Genomic DNA, 23,216 nt, shown 5'->3' with positions numbered 1-23,216 from the left:
TCACAGAATTAGCAGTTTGCAGGTAATTGATTTGCATGTGTCAAGAAAAATCTTGTGTCATCTGCCAGTTGACTAATGATTACACCCTTTTCTGGGGTTTGGGAATCAATGTAATCAACCCTTGAGTGAGGCTGGGAGGAAGACCATTATCTTCTATAAATATATATATGAAAATACCTGCAACAGAAATAGTTCGCTTCCTTGAAAATGTTTTGTAAAATTCTGCAGTTAAGCAATCTGTTCTCAGAGATAAATTATTCTTAAATTGGGCTATAGAGTCAGCTATTTCCTGGCATCCAAGAGGGTTGTACCAGTAATTATTTATAATTATTTATAAGAAATGAAGATTTAGCTTCCTCGTATTGTATTTTGAATAATACTGTTACTGCATAAATTACAAGAGAAGTTTGAAATAAGCTTGGAACTATCAGTGATGATGCCATCAAAATAAAACTGAAGTATAGCAAATTTTATAAGTTTTGGTTGTTCAGCAAATAAGAACAAGGCTTTTCATTTACAATTCTGCCTCAAAGCCCTGGTATTAAGCTAAACTAAAGACAAAGACAACGTTAATAAAGAACAAGAGAAAAAAGTGAGCAGCAAGTTCCAACCAGATGAAAAGAAGACTGCAGCAACAATAGGGGAACCATGCTCTGCATCATTCAAAGAAAATACCAGTATAATTAACATAAATATGTGACAATCCAAATGAAAGTTCAGCATCATTGGCCTTAAATTTGACTCAGAATAACATGAACTATTTGGCATAGGATTATTAAGAGCTAAATAAATAAATGTAACAGAGTATTGTATGGCCTATAGAAATAAATAAATATGAATCTAGTACAAAACATAGACACAAAAGGAGAGAAGTCCCTTAAAGGAAATAGTGTTATTCAGTGTTATTTACAATCTGTTTAACTAAATGGGGAAAAAAAATGTTATTCTGGACGGAGGTGAGCTCCAGATCCGTCGATGAAGTGAAAGATGTTCTGATCTGACGTTCCACACTCCTGTTCAATAGGTGGCAGTGATGCGCCTATAAGCTGGTTTGCCAACGACCAATCAAATCAAAAGAAGAAGGAGAAGTCTGAGCTATTGTCGCGTGCTACAAACAACATGACAGCGGTGGGTTTTTGTGGAAAATGGTTTATTTCCACCTGCGACAAGAAACTCGTTGCAGTTCACACTAAACAGAACAGGTTAGAACCATTCTTAAAGCGTCTTATATCATGTATGACTTCAGGCAGATGTGTGACGTTGTGGTCACTGGTCCGGACCGGACCGCAGTTTTAGCTAGCCGTCAGTCTTTGACTGACGTTTGACTTGTTGCAAACTGTTAATTTTCCGTACATGTTTGAAAAGTGTGAGACGACATAGAAACTGAGTGACACAGTTTGGTCTTCATCGCAGGATCATCATCGTTACTACCATTAGCATGATGTCACGTGTGATGCCATCTAGATCTACATAGTGATTGTCGTAGTTGTGACCGTAATCATAGTTGCAAACGGTAGACAGTGACAAATGTTAAGATGCGTCAAAAAGGCTTTATGATTCAGTCTTTGAAAAGACTTTGAAAACAGACCACTCAAAGATATTACGCCGGGTTCACACCGGACGCGGAAGCGACGCCGAAGCGAGGCGTAAGCGCGTCCGGTGCTGAACACACCGGACGCTGAAGCGCAGCGCAGCGTTGCGCCGCGGCTGCCTCGCGCCGTGCAGCGATCGTTTCGGCGTCGAGTCTATTTTTTCCGCTTGACGCGAGCGTATCGCACCAGGAAACACACTGAAAAACGATTTTAAACGATATTGACGACATATTTTTTATTAGATAAATGATAAAATATGCTTTGCATTCACCTTCTGTTGTCCAGGAGTTTTAATTTTAACACTTTTACCGAACACATTATTAAATGTCCCCCTCTGCCCATCCACTACAGCCACACAAGCAGTCATAATGATAAAAAGAGAGAGAGAGGGGGGGGGGGGCGACTACGTATTCTCCACAACAGTTAATTTTGGAGCAACAAGTAAAGCCTGAAACATGCTTCTGCGTTTTCACGGGCCCGTAAGCGCAAGAGCCCTTCCGGGTCCCTTACGTGCTTATGTATCCCTCCTTACGTGCTGACGGGTGTCGACCCCCTTTTCTAAAATTTACGGCAAAGCTCCGCAAGCTCACTCAGCCCGCAAGGCTGTGATTGGTCTGCTCTACATCCCTTCTGGAGCTGCATATCCGGTTTCATGCCCCATAATACCGGCAGAAATCACGGAAGATTTAGAAGAACGAATATGGACCAAATAGAAGAGCACTTGTTAGAAGATATCCGATAGTATGATCACTTGTATAACCTCTCACTGACTGGCGGATTTGTCCGCCAGAAAAAGGCTACGAGGAGCCGCAGTGGCTATGTAAATAAACAATCGACGAAGAAGAAAGAAGGCGTCTCTAAGGTCGTCTCGACAAAAAGCATTACTCCGCCTAGTGTTCTGGCGCGGAATTGCTTTGTAAGACGCGCAACGGTTGGGGAAGCATGAATGAAAACGAGTCTTGCGCCACAGCGGCGTGAAAAGACGTAGACGCAGTCGCAGAAGCATGTTTCAGGCTTAAAGCCTGAAACATGCTTCTGCGTTTTCACGGGCCCGTAAGCGCAAGAGCCCTTCCGGGTCCCTTACGTGCTTATGTATCCCTCCTTACGTGCTGACGGGTGTCGACCCCCTTTTCTAAAATTTACGGCAAAGCTCCGCAAGCTCACTCAGCCCGCAAGGCTGTGATTGGTCTGCTCTACATCCCTTCTGGAGCTGCATTTCCGGTTTCATGCCCCATAATACCGGCAGAAATCACGGAAGATTTAGAAGAACGAATATGGACCAAATAGAAGAGCACTTGGCAGAAGATATCCGATGGTATGATCACTTGTAAAACCTGTCACTGACTGGCGGATTTGTCCGCCAGAAAAAGGCTACGAGGAGCCGCAGTGGCTATGTAAATAAACAATCGACGAAGAAGAAAGAAGGCGTCTCTAAGGTCGTCTTCGACAAAAAGCATTACTCCGCCTAGTGTTCTGGCGCGGAATTGCTTTGTAAGACGCGCAACGGTTGGGGAAGCATGAATGAAAACGAGTCTTGCGCCACAGCGGCGTGAAAAGACGCAGACGCAGTCGCAGAAGCATGTTTCAGGCTTTAAGCCTGAAACATGCTTCTGCGTTTTCACGGGCCCGTAAGCGCAAGAGCCCTTCCGGGTCCCTTACGTGCTTATGTTTCCCTCCTTACGTGCTGACGGGTGTCGACCCCCTTTTCTAAAATTTACGGCAAAGCTCCGCAAGCTCACTCAGCCCGCAAGGCTGTGATTGGTCTGCTCTACATCCCTTCTGGAGCTGCATTTCCGGTTTCATGCCCCATAATACCGGCAGAAATCACGGAAGATTTAGAAGAACGAATATGGACCAAATAGAAGAGCACTTGGCAGAAGATATCCGATAGTATGATCACTTGTATAACCTGTCACTGACTGGCGGATTTGTCCGCCAGAAAAAGGCTACGAGGAGCCGCAGTGGCTATGTAAATAAACAATCGACGAAGAAGAAAGAAGGCGTCTCTAAGGTCGTCTCGACAAAAAGCATTACTCCGCCTAGTGTTCTGGCGCGGAATTGCTTTGTAAGACGCGCAACGGTTGGGGAAGCATGAATGAAAACGAGTCTTGCGCCACAGCGGCGTGAAAAGACGCAGACGCAGTCGCAGAAGCATGTTTCAGGCTTAAGTATATGCTTACTTGTGCGGAGAGGCACGGAGAGGGCGTTCCATGTTGGAGAAGGCGGTCCTATCTGTCCGTGTCCGTCAAAACGGAGAAGCATACATTGGCCTTTTGGGATTAGCGCTACCGCCTCGCTTCGGCGTGGCTTCCGCGTCCGGTGTGAACCCGACGTTAGGGTTGCTGAGAGAAAAATAAATTCCTAACAACCTGTATTATATATAATTATTATGGGCCGTATAACACCTGAAGTATGAGCTCCTATGCAGCATTTTCCTTTTTTAAAATAAGTATATGGAAGCATTATTTCACATTGAATTGGTATATGGGAAATACAACTTTGAGGCTTTGAAGTTAGACTGAACTGAGTGTATGTCAAACTACTGTATCTGCTTTTCTCTACTTTATCTCAGCGAACCATTCATTTTTGACTGCAGCACTGCTGAGAAGAGGCCAAAGAATACAAAGAATGACAACAGGTAAAAATAAGAAGATGGTGATGGGTTTTTAAGTAAAGGTTAAGTATTTATCCGTTGCTAAGAAAAATAATGCATACAAAAAGAAAGGGATTACTCTAAATGTAATAAAAGAAGCAAACCAAAAACAAAACAGGTCAAATTTATAGTTTTCTGGTCTCAACAATAGGATTATGGAAAGATTAACAGAGTGTAATTTAGATGTATCCATGTATAACAGCTGTGGCTTGTGTTCTCTGTCATCAGTGATGATGGTGCCTTGGAGGAAATGGGAAGTGACACAGTCCTTGCGTTCACAGTGTCTCCCTCTGGAAATCTGGTGGCACTGACTGATGACACCAAGAGACTGGTTTTATTTCATTGTGAGCCTTCATGGCAGTGTATCAGCATCAGGTACAACTTAAAACTCACTCTTGTACTGTACAGGTAATGATGCAGGATGTGCAATAGCAGATCTATTAATAATAGCAGATCTATTAATGATAGCTATGTGTGACTTGCACAGATGGGTGGCTAGGAGGTGCACGACCCTTGTGTTCAGCAAGGCTGAAGATGAGCTGCTGGTGGCTGATAAATCAGGAGACGTGTACTCCTTCTCGGTGGTGGAACCGCAGAGGGATGGTGAGCTGAAGATGGGACACCTGTCCATGTTGCTAGCTATAGTAAGGAACACTAAGCTGCATAAACACTGGGCAAATAGCACCATCACAAGTGTAGTCTAGAGAATTGTGTGTGTCATTATGTGCAGGTGCCTAAAGATTCACAATCATAGCTAATTAGTCACTCAGACCTTTTTGACAAACATCTAACCACACAGTTGTCTTACATAGCTACATCATATGTCTTTTCATAACAGATATAGTTACAGTGAGTAGATGTTCTGGTTTTCGAACTCTAACCATATTGTCTCAATGTCAAGCTGGGTGTCTTGAGTCCCAATTTTTAACATGTATGATGTTTATCATGTTTCAGTACTGAACGTTCTGTATGTGTCAATCACATAGTAGTATGTATTGTTGTCAAGGCTTTTGCTAGTTTATGAGTCATAGGCAAGTATCATGGTCTTTGACACTGGCAGCTGTTTCCAGCAGAACTCCTATTGTGCTCAAGCGCCACATGTGCACATGCATTCAGTGTAGTGCGCTTAGGGACCCAGTTATAGGGGATGAAAATATTATCAGCACAGATAGAGACACTGAAGGTGTCAAATTCTTGAAATAAAACCTTACATACACCATATTGTCCGACCACATTCAAACTGGGTGTGAAATTGCCTTCATCAGCAATAATCCAAAAGAACAACCTACCAGTTACTTAATCAGATTGCAAAGTAATTTATTGTTCTCGAATCCATGCATCGCAAATTTTAGTATTTTTCCCGCCAACTGATTATGTGTGTATATATATATATATATAAAAAATATATTTGTATTTTTTACTTCAAAATAGGGGAAGTGGAAGTGATGCTAGGTGAGCTAGGTGACTTTTGCCTTGATGTTCTTTACAGCTTTAGAACAATTTGACAAAAACATGTATGAAAATACCTAGGTTTGAATGATAATCTGCATGTGGTGCAGGAGTAGCAGCAGAGTGAACAGAGGGAACAGCTGATTTTAAAATGTCTTTCAATTCGATCACTGATGCATTAATGACCATTGTGGGAGCAACAGTTTCCTCTGCATAGTACACAGCCATGCTTAGTCTTTGCAAACAGAAATGACTTATGTAAGCATTTGCATAAAGAGTGGAAAGTGAGATTTGATGTTAAGTTTGGACAGTGGATCACTTTTAAGTATTACAGAGCAGAACAGTACGAATGGAACCACTGCTCTAAGTGTGCCTTTAATGTCCCATCTTACACTTGCTGTAACAATTACAACACAAGGGTCACGCTAAATACATGATGTGAGTAGCTCCCAAAAGTTTATGCCTACAGTAGCATAACTAAGGGAATGGCTCAGAGCTCATATCAGCCAGCACTAACTATTGGCTTTTTCAAAAGGAGTGTTTTAATTCAACCTTAAATGTATAGAGTGTGTCTGCCTCCTGAACCCAGGCTGGAAGCTGGTTCCTAGTTGTGCTCTGAGCTCTCTGAGAAATTTAACGATACAGGTCTGTTAAGTTCCAGTTCACTTAACCGTTCTGTTGTCTTTCAGACTATGTCACCGGATGACAAATACATCATCACAGCTGACCGTGATGAGAAGATCAGAGTGAGCCACTTCAGGTGTCCATACAACATCCAGTCCTTCTGCCTGGGACATCAACAGTGAGTTAATTACCCTAAAGGAGAAAAATCTGCAAGTTCTTCAACACTCCATTTGATATAAGACAGTGGTTCCAAAATGGTGGGATTATGAGAGAAATGTACACTTTTATCAGTGCAATAAAACTATACTACTACAGGGCTACAGAGTGTGACTGTTATGGAAGTCTTCTGGAAGCTGGTGAAAGGAGAAATCAGGCAGCAACTAATGTCTTATGCAGAAGGTTTTAATGTAGACTTGATGCATCAAGGAGACCAGAAGGTAGAAAACATATACAAACACTAACATGAGCAACTGTGACCCCCAAGTCTCAAGATGTCTCCCACAGCATCCCCATATATCTTCCTCTACGTCACCCATTCCAACAGCAGATCCATGAATGGCTAGAATTGCTGTCACTCTCTGTTACATGTAGGCGTTCATATCCTATTGGATAGTTAAGCCTTAATATGCATTTCTAAATCAGATTGTGTCCTTACATCTTGCCACCGTGTCAGAGATTATTTTATCACCCAGCCATAGTTGGGCAATACCATAAACTTTGGTTTAATCCAATACTAAGTAATTCAGAGCCAATATTGCAAATACAGATACTGATACCTTTTATTTTTAATCAGTGGAAAAATAAAAAAATTTTGACTGAATATTATATTTAGACATTTTTATATTCCTGGTTTGAGATATTCTCGTGGAAATTTCGGGGAAAACAAAGGAATCAACAACAAGAGTTTTTTCTAGTTTTATTCAATACCTGCAGGTGGACGCTCTCCAGTCAACAACAAGAAGTTCCTCAATGAGAGGCACCTGTTGAACATACATCACTTCTCTTGACATGCTTGCCTTGTTTGGCACTTTGCAAAGTTAGAAGTGGACATGAACAGGAGACAGGTGTTCATGACAAGATTATGTGTTAAGAGTGAACAGCTCTTTTCCTCTATGCGCAGTTAACAACATAGAAGAGAGGCACTGAAACAGATCCCTTTGTATCGATCCTATTGCCGTATTGACATTTTGGGATCGATTCGCCCATCCCTAACAGAAACAAAACACTATAATATAGAAGATACATACAGTATATTGTGTGCAATATTATGTTTTTAACTGTGTTCACTACAGTTCTGAGGTACACAAAGCATAGAGTAGTCACTTGTGCTTTACAAATGACTGACAAACACACAGGATGATAACACTGCTGCACGATATCATGACTTCAATTATCGCATGATTTCCTAATATCATACACCCCTAATATTTTTTATAGTAGATTGTTTTGTGTGCATGCTCACCACAGTTTATTGTAAAAAAAATGTCTTTAATGTTAATGTTTTTTTACATATTTTCTCTTAGGTTTGTCAGTGCCTTGCTGGTCCCATCAGCTCAACCCCACTGTCTGCTGTCTGGATCAGGGGTTAGTTACATCAACACACACATGCATTTTGCTCTGTGCTTGAACTGCGATAAATGGTGTTCCATGTGCCATGCATTCACACTCTACATTTCAATATATTTGGCCAATGAGATGGAGCCCTGCTGTTCTAGATGATAAATTAGAGATATAAATATCATTGACAAGCTTTTCGGTCATTGAATCATTGTTGGAAGAATAGCAAGAAATCTTATTTTTTAAGTTGCTTTTTAATATTGGCAAGGCAAAACCATGTAAACAATGAAAATGTGAAGAAATGGTGCCTAATAAGACAAGAGGTTGTACTGAGGACAATGTACATGCAGCAAAAATCAACTGCAGGTGAAAACTTTGACTGTATATCATCAAAGGTAACTCAGAGTGTTTATCAGGTACAGTTTAAAAACTAGTGGATTTTAGGCGTAATGTGAGGTGTTTTTGTGACTGTCAGGACGGGACTTTGAAGCTGTGGGAGTATGAGTCTGGCCTTAGGCTGCAAAGCTGGGACCTCAAAGAACTTGAAGAGACACCAAGCTCTAAAGATGACAAAGAGAAGGTAACCACAACATGTTGCACTACAGCACTGCTTAAACAATTCACACTAGGAATGCAGAAAAGACTATATAAGAGTATGAATTGACTGAGGATGAATTGGTTAGCATGTTGATATGCTAAATGCTAAAACAATCTATCCTTGAAAATCAATGTTAAGTAAACACTGTAAATGTGATAAGGATTAGCAATTCTGTTTGGCTGTCTTAAAAGGGATAGTTCAACCAGGAATTAAAATTGACTCATCTACTCACAACTATGCTGAAGAAGGGGTGGGTTAAGTGTTTTATTCCACAAAACACCTCACCCACAGCCTAATCCAATACAATTTAATTAAATGGTGACCACATCCCTAAAAGTAAAAAAAAAATGAAATGCCTCCACTCTGTTCCTGTGGTGTCACCCAATATCAAAACGATTACATTTACACCATGTTTTTATCCTAAATGCCTACTGTGATCCACATGTGAACGTGGAACCGTAGGAGGATAACAGCGGACAATTGGGCACTGTGGATGACACTACAGGAGCAGTGTTGTTATAAACATAGGCCATGGTCAGCTAAAACCACAATCACGATCCACAATCCACCATCGCATTGTGTGACCCTACTGCCTGGTTGTCCACTCTCTCTCTGAGATGGCAGCTGAATATACTTTCAAGGTAGATGCACATCTGCCGGTATCCAACAATGACTGCAGTAAACGAAGAATAGCGGCCCCCAAGCAACTCCCTGAGACCTCACTGTCTGCTGCGCCCCTGGAAAAAAAAGCTTCCACCGATTAGCTTAGAGCAGTGGTTAAAGACAGATGATGTCACACCATGTTAAAGCCTTATGAGACAAAATTGTTATTTGTGAATATGGGCTATACAAATAAAATTTGATTGATTGATTTGACTAGTATGATGGGACAGCAATTTAGGGTCTGGCCAACACCTCTGAAGCTCTTCAATATAGGGCTTCCAAGGAGGGACTGAAAAGGCAGCGGGCTGTGGTGCCTTCTTGAAAATAGCACTTTGGTGATTACTGGAATTATAGACATGTTGTGACGATCAGAAATCTATCATCACATTACTGTCTTTGCCTGCCTGGCACTCTGCGTTAACACCCCCACTCACTCCCATATCACTGTCACTGTAAGAATTTCATTCATAGTAAAATCCACACCAGCAATCCAGCCAAATCAAATCATAACAACTCAACTACGCGCGCAATAGATTAATCAGTCCATTGCCTGAGCATAGCAGCTCTTTTTATGTGTTGGTATGTGAAGTAGTCCAGCTGCCTTGCCCTCGAAATCATCATCATCCATTCGTGTAGTGAGTCCAACCTGGGTAGAGCATCTGTGGTGTTGGTCCCTGGATGAAGAATCCCTAGAGGATTGTGTATTACCTTGTGTGGAGCGTCACAGTGTCCCAGGAGTTGCAGAGAGGGGCAGGATAAAGCCTGACCAACTACCTACCATCAGTTTAAGTTCAGGGATATCAATCTGTCCATAGGGAAATTTCACCTGCTTTGGTGCAGAAAGTCTTCACATCTTCCGCCGCAGACTAAAGACACATCTCCCTGACCTAAATCCAATTGAACCAATTCTTGATCTTCTCATACTTAGCCAGCAGCTGTTTGTCAGTCTAGAATCTGAAGTCCCACAAGATCTTAGCTCTGTTGATCTCAACCACCTTCGGTGTTATGTCCAATAGGGACTTCGGTACATCTAATCCAGACTCTGCACAGATGATCCTGTTCCCTATCCCAGTTACTTGGTTGTACTCTGTGAACGCCATCCCTGCCTGCATCTTATACTCTGCAACTATTTGCTGGACCTTGCCTGCAACTTGGGTCTTGTCTACTGGGGTAGACCATGGTCTCTATGAATCTTGTGCTTATGGCCTGGTTTATAAGGTTCCTTCTGTATGAGGTATCACAAAGCAGCTCGTCAGATTGGGCCATCTTCCTGATGTAGTCCTGGATTTCCTTGTTTAATCGTGGATAGTGACTTTTGTGCTCTTCAGCCTCCCTCCTTTTGCTCAGTGTACAGCCTCAGGTTGCTAGACTTGGGTGAATCCAACCATGCATTGTGAGGAGCTTCCTTGTTCTGAAATAAGTGGCGTCTATCTCCTCCTTTGTCGTGGTCAGTGGTCAGTGGTGTCTAGGTCAGAGTGTGGGGGAGCAATGTCACAGACAATTTTTATTTATAAGAAGCCCGAATTCTGTTTAGGATGAAGATTATATTAATGTTCCATATGGAATAGCAAAGACAACTGCTAAAGAAATGCTGAGTTGCAGCACCATTGTTTTGTTTATTTATGAATATAAACAGAAAACATGTTAAATGTATATATCCATCTTTTGTCATAACATTTTTGTTTTCACAAAAATATACAGAGAAATCGGTAATGTGATTAATCATGAATAATCCATAGAAACCTGTGATTAATTTAATTAAAAATTTTAATCTTTTCACAGCCCTAGTAATTACACCAGCTAGGTATCTGAGGACTGGCTATGTAAATGACTCAGACCATGTTCTTTTCCTTCAGCTGATTTTTCAGCACTTCCCTAATTCTAGATCTTTTTGAACTTTTCAGGGGTAAACAGTATTGTAGCGAAGGTGACCCCTTCCTTATTCATAATAAAACAACAGAAAAAAACACAACATGCCTTCATAATGCTCGTGAGGTGCCAGCAAAGTGTCCTTAAGCCCCGACATTAATATTCAATTCTAACTAGCATCATTAACACCATGTTTTAAAGTTGCAGAGTGTACAATTTTGTAACACAGTGATGCAATTGCAGGTTGCAGCTGAATCCCTCTCACCGTATCCTCCCCTTCCAAACATGAAAGAGAACCTGTGGTAACCTTCAGTTTTGATAAAAACTCAAAGGGTGTTTAATTTGTCCAGGCTACTACAAGAAACATGGTGGCCTCCATTGAGATGACCCCCCCCCCTGATGTAAATATATATTTCAATATAAATGTCCCATTCTAAGGGACTTGGTTTTTGTTTGTTTCTTTGACATGAAATCAAAAGATCCGCTTAAGGGAATGTCTTCAAATTTTGTACAACCGTTCACTTGGACTCAAAATGAACGATTACATTTCAGTGTTAATAGGCCATAGTGACCTTATTAGGTTGCTTCACTCCAGAGCTTATGATACTGTATTTAAACTGGCAAACTAATGCCAACTAACGACTATTCTGATAGTCGATTAGTCATCAATTATTGGAACGATTAATCGACTAATCGGATTATGAATGACACAAATTCTCAATTGTTCTTATTTAGGCAACAGCTTTTAAATTTAGCTTGAGGTGGTTCGAGGCATGTGCTGACTGAAAATAAAGACATTAAAGATCAATACTTCATTCAAAAAAAAATTATTCTAATAAACTTTGCTGCATATAAGGGTACTGTTGACATAAAAGCAAAGAAGTTTTTGTCCATTTACAACCAAGGACAGGCAAAGTGCTATTAATTTTTTTTTTATTTAAATAAATAAATAAACAAGTATCCATTTTTCCGGTTAACAAAAAGGACAGGGAAAGTATCAGCAATACAAACATCAACAAACGAAACTACAGTCCTCTTCGGACTGCATAATTGTAATTAAAAAAAGACGTTTGTCAGGCAATAGGATAACATTACGCTTTTAAACTCGTTAAAAAAAGTTTAAACCATATTTTTGTAATGGCTTCTAGAATCCTGCGCACAGGTAAATACGTAAATGGTAAATGGTTTTGTATTTATATAGCGCTTTTCTAGTCTTGATGACCACTCAAAGCACTTTACAGTACAGCTTTACATTCACTCATTTACACAAACATTCATACAGTGTATCTAATCGCAGCACTTTGTTATTCTATGGGGGGGGGTACAGTCAGACTGGGGATCGAACCGTCGACCTTCAGGTTGGAAGAGGACCATTCTACCCCTCAGCCACAGCCGCCCATATATACGTGTTTATAGCAACCTAGCTAACAGGCTATCTTACAGAGGCGAGTCTGCATCGTTTACGTGACTATGTCAAACCCCCTCCTCTAATGCGCGTATCCTGCTTCCATGGACAGCAGGTCCGCTGTACAGATATTGCAACGGACCTCGCCATTGGTCCATGTGGTGTCGCTTTTGCATATGCGCGACTTTCAGAGATAGGAACGAAGCGAGATGGCTCATGCCTCAGCTACTTCCATCAGCACCTCTGGTAAAACGACATTTAGTTCAGCTGCTGGAGATTGAATGTCTGAAGGGCTACGGGACTGTAAAACGTTTGGGAACCACTTCCCTATGGCATCAGGTATCGAAAATTGGCTCCAATTGATTTAACGTGTATCGATACCCAATTCGGTTGGTATTTAAACTTACCAACAGGAACATGAATTTAAAATAACATAGTTAAAAGCTGTCAACATTATTGTCATTTGATCCACTTTCTTTTTGTCTTATTTTCCAGAGGCCAACTGTTTGTCGTATCATCAGCTCCCCTGATGGATGTCTCATTGCTGTGCAGTGTGAAAGGTGAGTCTAACTGTTAATTGGTCCTTTTGTTTTTGTTTTCATTTCAAACCTTCAGACTTTTGGACCACACAGTCGGAGTCATTGATGAGATAAGTTCCGAATGCTAATAAAGAACCATGGATTGGAGGTGAGCTCGGTCGAAGATTAGTGTGCTCTCTGCTCAATTGCAAATCAAAAGCCTGGGCCAACTGCTGTGTCCCAATTAGTCCCACTCAAGCCCCAAGCTGACACTTGGCAAAAACATGTATTCCTTTAACCATGTGTATTCATCTCTGAAAGAAAAATGGAAGGACTCGGAAGTATTAAAGATTAATTTCTACATACATTCTCATGTTTGTATGAGCTACTCCCATCATAATATAAAAAACATGCTATTCTTCATATCCATTGTTGCTCAAATATGGTACAAAATCATTAGAAATGTATTTTGATAAAATAAAGATTGGTATTGCATTTGTGCAAAACAAGTGGGTTAACCTCTTGTTTTTCTGTTCTCTACATTAGGAAAGTGTGTACCTGAGGTTTCTTGTGCAAGGTTCTTCTTCAGTCACTGTGAGCTAGATTCATGTTGTTTCTCACAGTGTTTGCCTTATGTGTTCATCTAAGTTTACTCAATCCTTTTCAGCAACACTGTGTTATTCAAGCTGTTTTTATCTTTTGTATGACAGCAACACCTCTTCCCAGGATATAGAGCTGATTCTTAAAGACAGTCTGCAGAAACTGGCTAATCAGTGAAATCATCAATTACTCAATCTTCCGCAATCAAAATTGGCCTCTGAAATACAGATGGATCCACTCCGAGACCAGTTGATCACTAATGTTTCTTATGTGTCCCCAGAGTATCTGCAGTTCAGTTTTTCACCCTGGACCTGGTGGGTAAAGAGAAGCTTATGCCACATAGTCGGCTGTCCTTGCCACACTGTCCCCTCGACATGACCTTTGACTCAGAGAAACAGCTCTGGGTGCTGATGGAGTCCAATGATGCACCACTCCAAATCTTCTCACACAGACAAGGCTCCTGGGAGGTACAGTTCGATAATTGACACACATTTAGACATTGACCTTAGTTAATATTATTAATGTTGGCTGCTTTTTGCACAGAATCTACAGAAGGATTTTCAAATTATTACATATGTTCACTACTGATCAATGGTTTGGAGCACTTGATGTAATGTCGCAATGGTTTTGAAATAAGCATTGAACAAAGGAATGCTAATAAGTTTGGAAAGCATACATTTTACCAATTTTTTATGATTGAAAAGGGTTATGGGTTTTCAATAACATTTTTACCCAGTTGGGATCTTTCTGCAGTGAGAGAGTATCAGGTCTGGTCTTAGGGTGGTAGTGACAATATGTGCTGAGACGGTAAGCCACTGGCCCACTTCAACCAACATCTCCCAGTCTCAGGCTTGTTCATACTGACCATTCCTTGTCACTTTGGCCTAATACCCTGACTGATGTGGCCACCTACAGTAGTCGACCTCCCGCTCACAAGAGTTGAGAACATTAAGCGAAAGAACAACTCCTATGTGAGAAGGTGGTAAGGAGTACCAAGATGTCTGCGTAACATTGGTCTGTATATACACGGTATCCAAACATTAGCACGTCTGCTGCTCCACGTACACTCTGTGCCATGTGCATCAACCTAACCTGACTTAGCTGTGACACTATTCCAGCCACGTGATTTGTTTCGGCGCGGGGCTATTCTCATTATCATTTGCTGTTCCTGTTGTATGTCAAAACATGGATGGAATGAGTTATAGCAACGTTATATTGACCATGTCTTAAATTTCTATAGAGGAATGTTATACTATAATTATTATTGCTATGGTTTTATTGCCCCGGCCCTAGGTCCAAGACACTTTTTTGTAAGTCTGGCCATGATACATATGCCTACCGATTTTCATACATGTCTGTGAAACATGCCCTTGGGGCTGCTTTGTTGACATTTTGTAGGGATCGTTTTGGAGCCAAACAACACTTGTATATGACTGACTTCCTGTTGGGCTTGGAATAGGGGTCCCCTTGACTTTTTTTGTACATCTGGGTATATAACCCAAAACCTTTTCACACACATATGTTGCACATCTGAATTGTGTGCAAAACTTTCAGCTTAAGTTACATATGTTTATGCAATTCATTGAGAGGAGAAAACATTATTAGGAAACCTACTCAAACACCAAAAGTTTTTAATTCACTCATCTTCTTCAGATGTAATAAAACAACAGAAAAAACTGAGAGGCCTCCACACTGCTCCTGTAGTGTCATCCATGTGTCCAGAAAACCAGATATTAAAATTCCCTCGGATTAGGGCTTGTGTGCAGTGTGTGCAGTTGAAGTTGTGAACGCGGGTCCGAGGAGGATATCAGAGGACATTTAGGCTAAAAGCATTGTGTAAATTTGAATGTCAGGGCTTACAGACACTCTGATAACACCACACAAGCAGTATGGAGGCTTTTTTTCTTTCTGTTTTTATTACGTCTGAAGAGGGACTCACCAGTTACTTCAACTGTATTGGATTCGGCTTGGTTTACCCGATACTCCAAAAGTGTTTTGTTTTCTCAAACACTTCACCCAAATAATGAGTCAATTTAAATTTTTTGGTGAAGTATCCCTCTAAGTCACATAGTTCGCATCTGATTTGGCATCATCTTAAATTCTGATTACAGATTTGCTCCTGAAAGTATTCACTTGCTACAAGAATTGGATGGATGTCTCTGCCTACTGATATCTTTTTATTCATAGATGTTCTATGGGCTCTGGTCTTTGACCTAGCCACATGTTCTAATTATGTGTAGTTCACATGTTCTAATTATAATTCCATTTAGGGCTGGGTATTGCCTACAACTTCACGATACAGAGGCCACGATACGATACGTATCAGATACACGTTGCTTTTGAATAATGACCATGTCCTGCACAGAATTGACTACAACAGCTGTTCTTTATTATTCCATATAACAGCAAAGGAGAAGTCTTAAGGATCGCACTTCTCAAAATACTTAATTCTGTCCATTAAAAGATCTAAAAAGTAAAATAAAAAAGGCAATGCACAGAAAGGATCTGTCGCTCACGCATCTCTTCCCAAGGTCCACAACTCCTTGGCATTCTTCCACACCTCACACGTTGAGCGGCCAAATTCAGACTGCGCGCAAAGCATTTCACGTTCAATAACTCCGCCAGTTTTTCTTCCTTGTTAGTTTTGAGTTGAGACGTGTGCTGTTTTTGCCTATGCTGCCCCCTTTGGCATTATTGTCTACTGCACCATAGGTGAAGTTTCGTTTTAAAGACAGCCATCAAAGCATTTGATGCCGTATCGATACAGTAGCATCTGCATCAATGCGTGCATTGGCATGACGACGTCACGATATATCGCCATATCAATTTTTGGAGCACAGCCCTAATTCCATTCTGTTTGCATTGGTTCTCAAATATCTGTTTGCTCTCCTGCTTCATCTAGTGTGATTCTGAGAGCCCTGAACTCCGCACAGTCACTGAAGTCTTCATGCCACATTGGGAAACAATTGAAGGTGAGTCATGAAACAAACACACACACAAACACACCACCACAGTGTTTTGGCTTGTCAGTGCATCTTAAGTGTACTCTCTATTCAAAAATAACTGTGAGGTCTTGTGACATGTATCATGTATCACATGCCTCACCCTAAGCATCTTGAGCTGCTCACACAGACCACATACAGAACATTTCGGTTCATAATGATCTGCTTCATCAGTGCAACATCTGAAATGATTCACCATTTGATATATCATTTTGTTTCGGGGACATTTATTTTACACATGAAACAGTTTAAGATTGTCCGTAAATCTGCTCGCATCAAAAATGACAACGTTACATAAGAATTCTCTACATATCAATTGTGCTCCATTATTATTTCATAAAGGCTATAACCCGCCATTTCCCTTAATATAGCATACAAATCGTCTATTTTTCAGGTTCATGTGAACAGAGATCTGGAACCAGAATACATTCGATCACCACGAACAGCATGACAAAGTACATTACATTTATCTGAGCAAAGCTTCTGTCCCTTTTTAGCTTGTGAAGTAGATTTAGGCATGTGTCAGCCCACTACTTTAGTCCAGGTTAAAAAAAAGTCAAATGCTTTGAGAATGATTGCCATGCAGTGGTTAACATACATTTCTGTTTTATAGATTGTGGCCATACACCCTCATTCTATTTAAATGTACATTGTTAACTCAGTAGAACTTATTTTATACATGTGATATATTTGGTGAGAGTCAATCATCAATCAATCAAATTTTATTTGTATAGCCCATATTCACAAATCACAATTTGTCTCATTGGGCTTTAACATGGTGTGACGTCCTCTATCCTTAACCCTCAACAAGAGGGAAAAACTACTAAAAACCCTGACAGGGTAAAATTAACATAGAAACCTCAGAGAGAGCCACATGTGAGGGATCCCTCTCCCAGGATGGACAGAAGTGCAATAGATGTCAAGTGTACTATATATCAAGCAGTGCTGCTGCAATCTTAGTCTATGGTCAGCAGCCAGCAAGATCATGATCCACCATCAAGATCGGATGCCACTATATTCCACAGTCATTGTCCACTGCCGCCTATTAGGATCCATCATCAGCTGGCACCTCAATCATGATCCACCACCATTATAAGATGCCAACGATAAAGGATCCGCCATTATTATTACGATCAGTCAGCACGATATAGAATACGCTAAACTGGATTCACCATCACAATCTCTGATACGCGATCCACAGATCGTAATCCATGAGACCTTAGAGATACATTATCTAATGATACAGCTGCGCTAGACGACATTGCCCTTGCTTCCACCAAAACAGGAACTTGGGAGTGATCTTCGATCCTGATTTATCCTTAAATAGTCACTTAATACAAATATCTAGGACTGCCTTTTTCCACTTGTGTAATATCCCAAAAATCAGACATGTCCTTTCGCAAAAAGATGCAGAAAAACTAGTCCACGCCTTTGTTACATCGAGACTGGACTATTGTAATTCATTATTATCAGGCTCCAGCAGTTAGTTGTTAAAGACTCTACAGCTTGCCCAAAATGCTGCAGCACGTGTCCTGACGAGAACAAAGAAAAGAAACCACATTTCTCCAGTACTAACATCGCTACACTGGCTTCCAGTTAAATCTAGAATAGAATTTAAAATTCTCCTCCTCACCTTCAAGGCCCTTAATAATATAGCGCCTTTTTACCTTAAAGAGCTGTTATTACCTTATCAACCCACTAGATCCCTCCGCTCCCAGAATTCAGGCCTACTTGTCGTCCCTAAAGTCTCTAAAAGTAGAGTAGGAGCCAGAGCTTTTAGCCATCAAGCCCCTCAGCAGTGGAATAATCTCTCACTTTCAGTTTGGGAGGCAGACACCATCTGTTCGTTTAAGAGTATACTCAAAACCTTCCTTTTTGATAAAGCTTATAGTTAGAGCTAATTAGTGCGGCAGAACGTAACTTGTTCTATTTTATGACACATGACACACGGAGCTTCTCTTTCCAGCTTCTCCTTGCTCTTCTCCATTCCTATCCCCCTTCCCTGTAATCCCTTTGCTTTATCACCCGCAGATCCAGGGCCTCTGTGGCCGCACCATGGAATGCAGTTTGTGGATCGCGCACCGTGGGTCGTGGTGTTGGATCCAGTGTGGCGGATTCTGTGTCATGTGGGCTGATCGTGGTTCTGGTGGCGGACCATGGGTCGCGTTGGCATTGGGTAAGGGCAGTGGACCAGGACCGAGCTGGTGGCTCCTGGTGGGCGGCGGTGGACGGTGACTGAGGTCTGGAGTGGTGTCTGGTCTGGTTGGTGGATCGTGGTCCTACTGGTTGCTGAGCATGGACTGTGATTGCAGCGGGACTGCTTGGCATGTCATGTTGGTGTTGTCCTTCGGGATGTCTACCCTCATCAAATGCTGCTAGAGACTTTGATTATTGATGATGTTTTCCTACACGTGGCATCTATTGCACTTCTGTCTGTCATGGGAGAGGGATCCCTCACATGTGGCTCTCTCTGAGGGTTCTACGTATTTTTACCCTGTTAAAAGGGTTTTTAGTAGTTTTTCCTTACTCTTGCTGAGGGTTAAGGACAGAGGATGTCACACCCTGTTAAAGCCCTATGAGACGAATTGTAATTTGTGAATATGGGCTATACAAATAAAATTTGATTAATTAAATGCCGCAGCACGTGTCCTGACTAGAACCAAGAAAAGAGAGCACATTTCTCCAGTATTAGCATCGCTACACTGGCTTCCGGTTAAATCTAGAATAGAATTTAAAATTCTATTCAAAATTAATAATATGGCTCCATTTTACCTTAAAGAGCTGTTTGTACCTTATCAACCCACTAGAGCACTCTGCTCCCAGAATTCAGGCTTACTTGTCGTCTCTTAAAGTAGAGTAGGAGCCAGAGCTTTCAGCCATCAAGCCCCTCTCCTGTGGAATCATCTCTCGCTGTCAGTTCGGGAGGCAGACACCATCTGTATGTTTAAGAGTAGGCTTAAAGCCTTCTTTTTTGATAAAGCTTATAGTCAGAGCTGGTCCAGGCTTGTCTTAGACCTGCTCTTAGTTATGCTGCTATAGGTCTAGAAGGTCGATAACATCAACTGGCGGTATGCATTAATAAGTGCGAAACTTGTCCTTTGTTCTAAAATGGGAAGCGTTTAATTTAATAAGGCATAGAGGTATTGATGTCTAATCTAATGAGTGGGCCACATGGCTTTCATAGTTCTGCCATACAAACCAGTAGCCAGTCAGATTTACCTTGAGCCTCAGTGTACCCTCAAGTTCTGCCTGTATCATTGTATCATTGATTGAAAGACAAAAACACCTGATCACGCTAAGGTGCAAAGGGAATTTATGACACATGACACACAGAGCTTCTCTTTCAAGCTTTTCCTTCCTCTTCTCAAGTTATTATCACATCAAAGTAATTCATATCTCATCAATACATATTTCTGACTTGACCCCTTCCCCAGAGTCCCTTTGCCTTATCGCCTGCAGATCCAGGGCCACAGCTGTGGCCCCATCATCAATTAATCAAATTTTATTTGTATAGCCCATATTCACAAATTACAATTCGTCTCATAGGGCTTTAACAGGGTGTGACATCCTATGTTCTTAACCCTCAACAAGATTAAGATTAAGATATGTTTATTTATACCAAAGACTACACACTCATGCAGGTAGGTAAATTTAACCTCTGCATTTAACCCATCTGTGTGCAGGACACACAGAGCAGTGAGCGACCATGTACGGCGCTCGGGGGGGAGATGTTGGGGGAGTAAGGTGCCTTGCTCAGTGGCACTACACAGGGTAGGGAGACTCTTGGATTTTTGGACAGATCAATCCAGGTTCGTCTTTTGTTGTCTCTCCGTGGAGTCGAACCAGAGACGAACCAGAGACCTTCTCTGCCCATAGTCCAAGTTTCTACCACTAGACCACCGCCTCTCCTAAGAGTAAGGAAAAACTACTAAAAACCCTTTTACAGGGTAAAATACGTAGAAACCTCAGAGAGAGCCCCATGTGAGGGATCCCTCTACCAGGACGGACAGAAGTGCAATAGATGCCACGTGTAGGAAAACATCATCAAGATTAAAGTTTTTAGCAGCATTTGTTGAGGGTCGACATCCCGAAGGACAACCACAGTCCATTGTCAGCAACCAGCAGGACCACGATCCACCATCCAGACCAGACACCACTCCAGTCCTCAGTCACCGTCCACCGCCGCCCACCAGGACCCACCACGAGCCACCGCCGCGGTCCTGGTCCACCGCCCGTACCCAATGCCAACGCGACAGAGGGTTTTGCCACCAGCACCACGATCAGCCCTCATGACACAGAATCCGCCAGACTGGATCCACCACCGCGACCCCCGTTGCGCGATCCACAGACCGCAATCCATGGTGCGGCAGGAGATGGTTGATTTTATTTCTAATAGTTCGAATTCTATCATTAAAAAAGGTCATAAAGATATTGTTATTTAGGGATCGAGGAATACTGGGTTTGGTGGAGGTGTGACTCTGTCAGCCTGTCTACAGTGCTGAAGAGAAACCTGCGGTTGTTTTTATTCTCTTCTATTAGTTTTGAAAAGTAGGCAGTAGGGCTGCTGCGATAAGTCAACGTCATCGATGACGTAGACGCTGAAAATGTGTCAATCAATATTTTAGACCGACGCGTCGGACCCACACAAATTATGAATTTACCTTTTCGATTTCTATAATGTTTCATTTCAATTAATTAAACAAATGTTCTTCTTCAATATCACTACGTAACACTTGTTGTACACTTGACGCCCAAGCGCTGTGCAGTGCAGCTCAGCCCCATTCCGAAGCGTGCAGGCGCCCAGCTGTTTACACAGGACGCGCATTTCTCTGCGCCGGTCAGCCAACGAATCTGCTTCTTCATACTTTCTGAAGTTACCTTAAATTGTGCACTCTGAATTGTTCTGGTGATGGTCATGAAGCATCAAAAGCTACTGTCCTGATTACACACACAAACATGACATTTTCCTAACTTTTTTTGACTTTTAAGAGGATAACTTTTTGATTACACTGTATTACCCTTACCCTTTAACATGTGTGCAGCTGTGGTTCTTTTCACCAACATTCTTACTGTTCTCTTACACAACAGCCTCCTCCAGGTCCAAAAACCGGTTTGAGCATCTGTTCAAAATGAGTTTTGACAATGTGACGGTATATCTACAGAAGAAGCAACAGAGACTGGAGGACCAGCAGCTGAAGAGGACGATAACACAGAAGACTAACAACAAGAGGGCCAAGAAGGTCGCATCAGGAGCTGTAAATCAATAATCAACAGCACTGTTATTTCCTTTGTTTGATTCTTGAATGAATCTAAGTTGAATGTGTGCATTGATGAACGCATTGAAAGTGTGTATTTTGCCACATTACCTGTGAAAATTGATTTTTCAAAATAAACATTTTTGACAATTAACTGTGACCTGCTACTGCCCTCATCATTGCTTGTGAGTGTGCACCTCTCCCCACATTTACTGCTGTTCTTCACTCTCTGCTTTGACTTAATTTACTATTTAAATTGCATTTAGATAATTTATGTTGTGATTTGGCACAATATAGTTAAACTTTAATTGAATTTGACCTCAATGCCAGCATCAGTCGAGCCAGAGGTATTCTATGGGTTGCCTGTTCTTCTGTCCTTAGTCTCATGCTTGTGAACGCAATATCTCATTGGATACATTGGGCCTCATGCAAGAACAGATTTGTTAATTAATATGTAGGAGTGATTTAGGAGAACTCGCCACATTTACAAATTTTGTAAGGTAAGAACACAATTTATGATACTTGACACGTGAAATTAGTCTGGTGTTATTCAAATCAAGTTTTTCACTCATGCATACACCTCATTGTGTCGACAAAATTCTGTGTAACTGCATTTTGAATTATAATTCTACATTTATCAATGTACCTTCCTAATAGCGATGGCAAGGGAAGCACATAGATCCTTTGTACTGCAAAATAGTGGCGATTGGCATGTCTTGTGAAAGGAGTGCATGGATATGGCTGCTTTATTGGTGCTTTGTAAGTTGTAACTATTTCAGATCATATAGCCAAAATTCCCTTATTTCTACAGGTGACCGAAGTTATGGTGTCCATTGCTCATGACACCTCTAGTCCACCAGACAAGAAGGAAGGCAATGTGAGTCATATATGCACTTATGCCATTGTAGAGCACACAGTTGGTTGTGAAGGTCAGGTTGGTGGCTACTCTACATGCCAATGAATGTTCAGTATCTATACAGCACTTTTCTACTCTGGATCTACACAGTACTGTAACCTTTGATTTGTTTGAAAACTTTAAACACTTAAATTAGGAAAGTCTTTCTTCATAGCTGCGCATTCATTCATAAGCTTGTCTCTTGCTCGCACTCACGGTGTCATTGGACACATCTTTAAACTAAAACAGAATTTGTGAACATTGGCAATGTATGGAGAGCAGGAGGAGATGGCACAAAAAACTAAATGTGAAATAAAAACTAAACCAAAAGTAAAACAATCGTCTGTTTTCCCTCGTCTCCCTTTTGTAACCGTGTCATGACTTCTAGAGAGATTTTTATCAGTTAAAGCGGCACACAAGGAAAAAAGCACATAGACTTTTTTTTATTACCTGCGTGACGTCACAGGCAGCTCCTGTGATGTCACGGATTCAGACAGAGTTTGAATTCAGACAGAGTTTCACACCTAAGGGGGCAA

At 41.3% G+C, this 23,216-nt stretch overlaps 1 protein-coding gene across 4 annotated transcripts; it reads left to right on the top strand.

Moving 5' to 3' along the window:
* The first annotated feature begins 1,041 nt into the window (after positions 1-1,041).
* Positions 1,042-21,939, top strand: wdr4 (WD repeat domain 4). 4 transcript variants are annotated; one of them, XM_062402461.1, is made up of 12 exons: positions 1,042-1,202; positions 4,165-4,230; positions 4,474-4,620; positions 4,733-4,889; positions 6,384-6,496; positions 7,842-7,902; positions 8,351-8,455; positions 12,906-12,970; positions 13,809-13,995; positions 16,431-16,500; positions 16,925-16,985; positions 21,619-21,793. In XM_062402461.1, exons 1-12 carry the CDS (start codon positions 1,120-1,122, stop codon positions 21,644-21,646), a joined length of 1,143 nt encoding a protein of 380 aa, XP_062258445.1. In that variant the 5' UTR covers positions 1,042-1,119; the 3' UTR covers positions 21,647-21,793. The 4 variants fall into 4 exon arrangements, with proteins under 4 accessions (XP_062258445.1, XP_062258442.1, XP_062258444.1 ...); XM_062402458.1 differs by lacking the exon at positions 16,925-16,985 and having other exon boundaries at positions 21,619-21,939; XM_062402460.1 differs by lacking the exons at positions 16,925-16,985; positions 21,619-21,793 and adding an exon at positions 18,562-18,971.
* Positions 21,940-23,216: the final 1,277 nt, after the last annotated feature.

The sequence above is a fragment of the Platichthys flesus genome, chromosome 13, assembly GCF_949316205.1.
Source record: "Platichthys flesus chromosome 13, fPlaFle2.1, whole genome shotgun sequence".
Taxonomy (NCBI): domain Eukaryota; kingdom Metazoa; phylum Chordata; class Actinopteri; order Pleuronectiformes; family Pleuronectidae; genus Platichthys; species Platichthys flesus.
This window is presented reverse-complemented; position numbering and strand designations above follow the sequence as displayed.

Coding starts and splice junctions, on each gene's coding strand:
- wdr4 (XM_062402458.1), top strand. CDS start 1,120: ATGACAGCGGTGGGTTTTTGTGGAAAATGGTTTATTTCCACCTGCGAC. Junction 1,203..4,164: donor GTTCACACTAAACAGAACAG/GTTAGAACCATT, acceptor ACTTTATCTCAG/CGAACCATTCATTTTTGACT. Junction 6,497..7,841: donor TTCTGCCTGGGACATCAACA/GTGAGTTAATTA, acceptor ATTTTCTCTTAG/GTTTGTCAGTGCCTTGCTGG.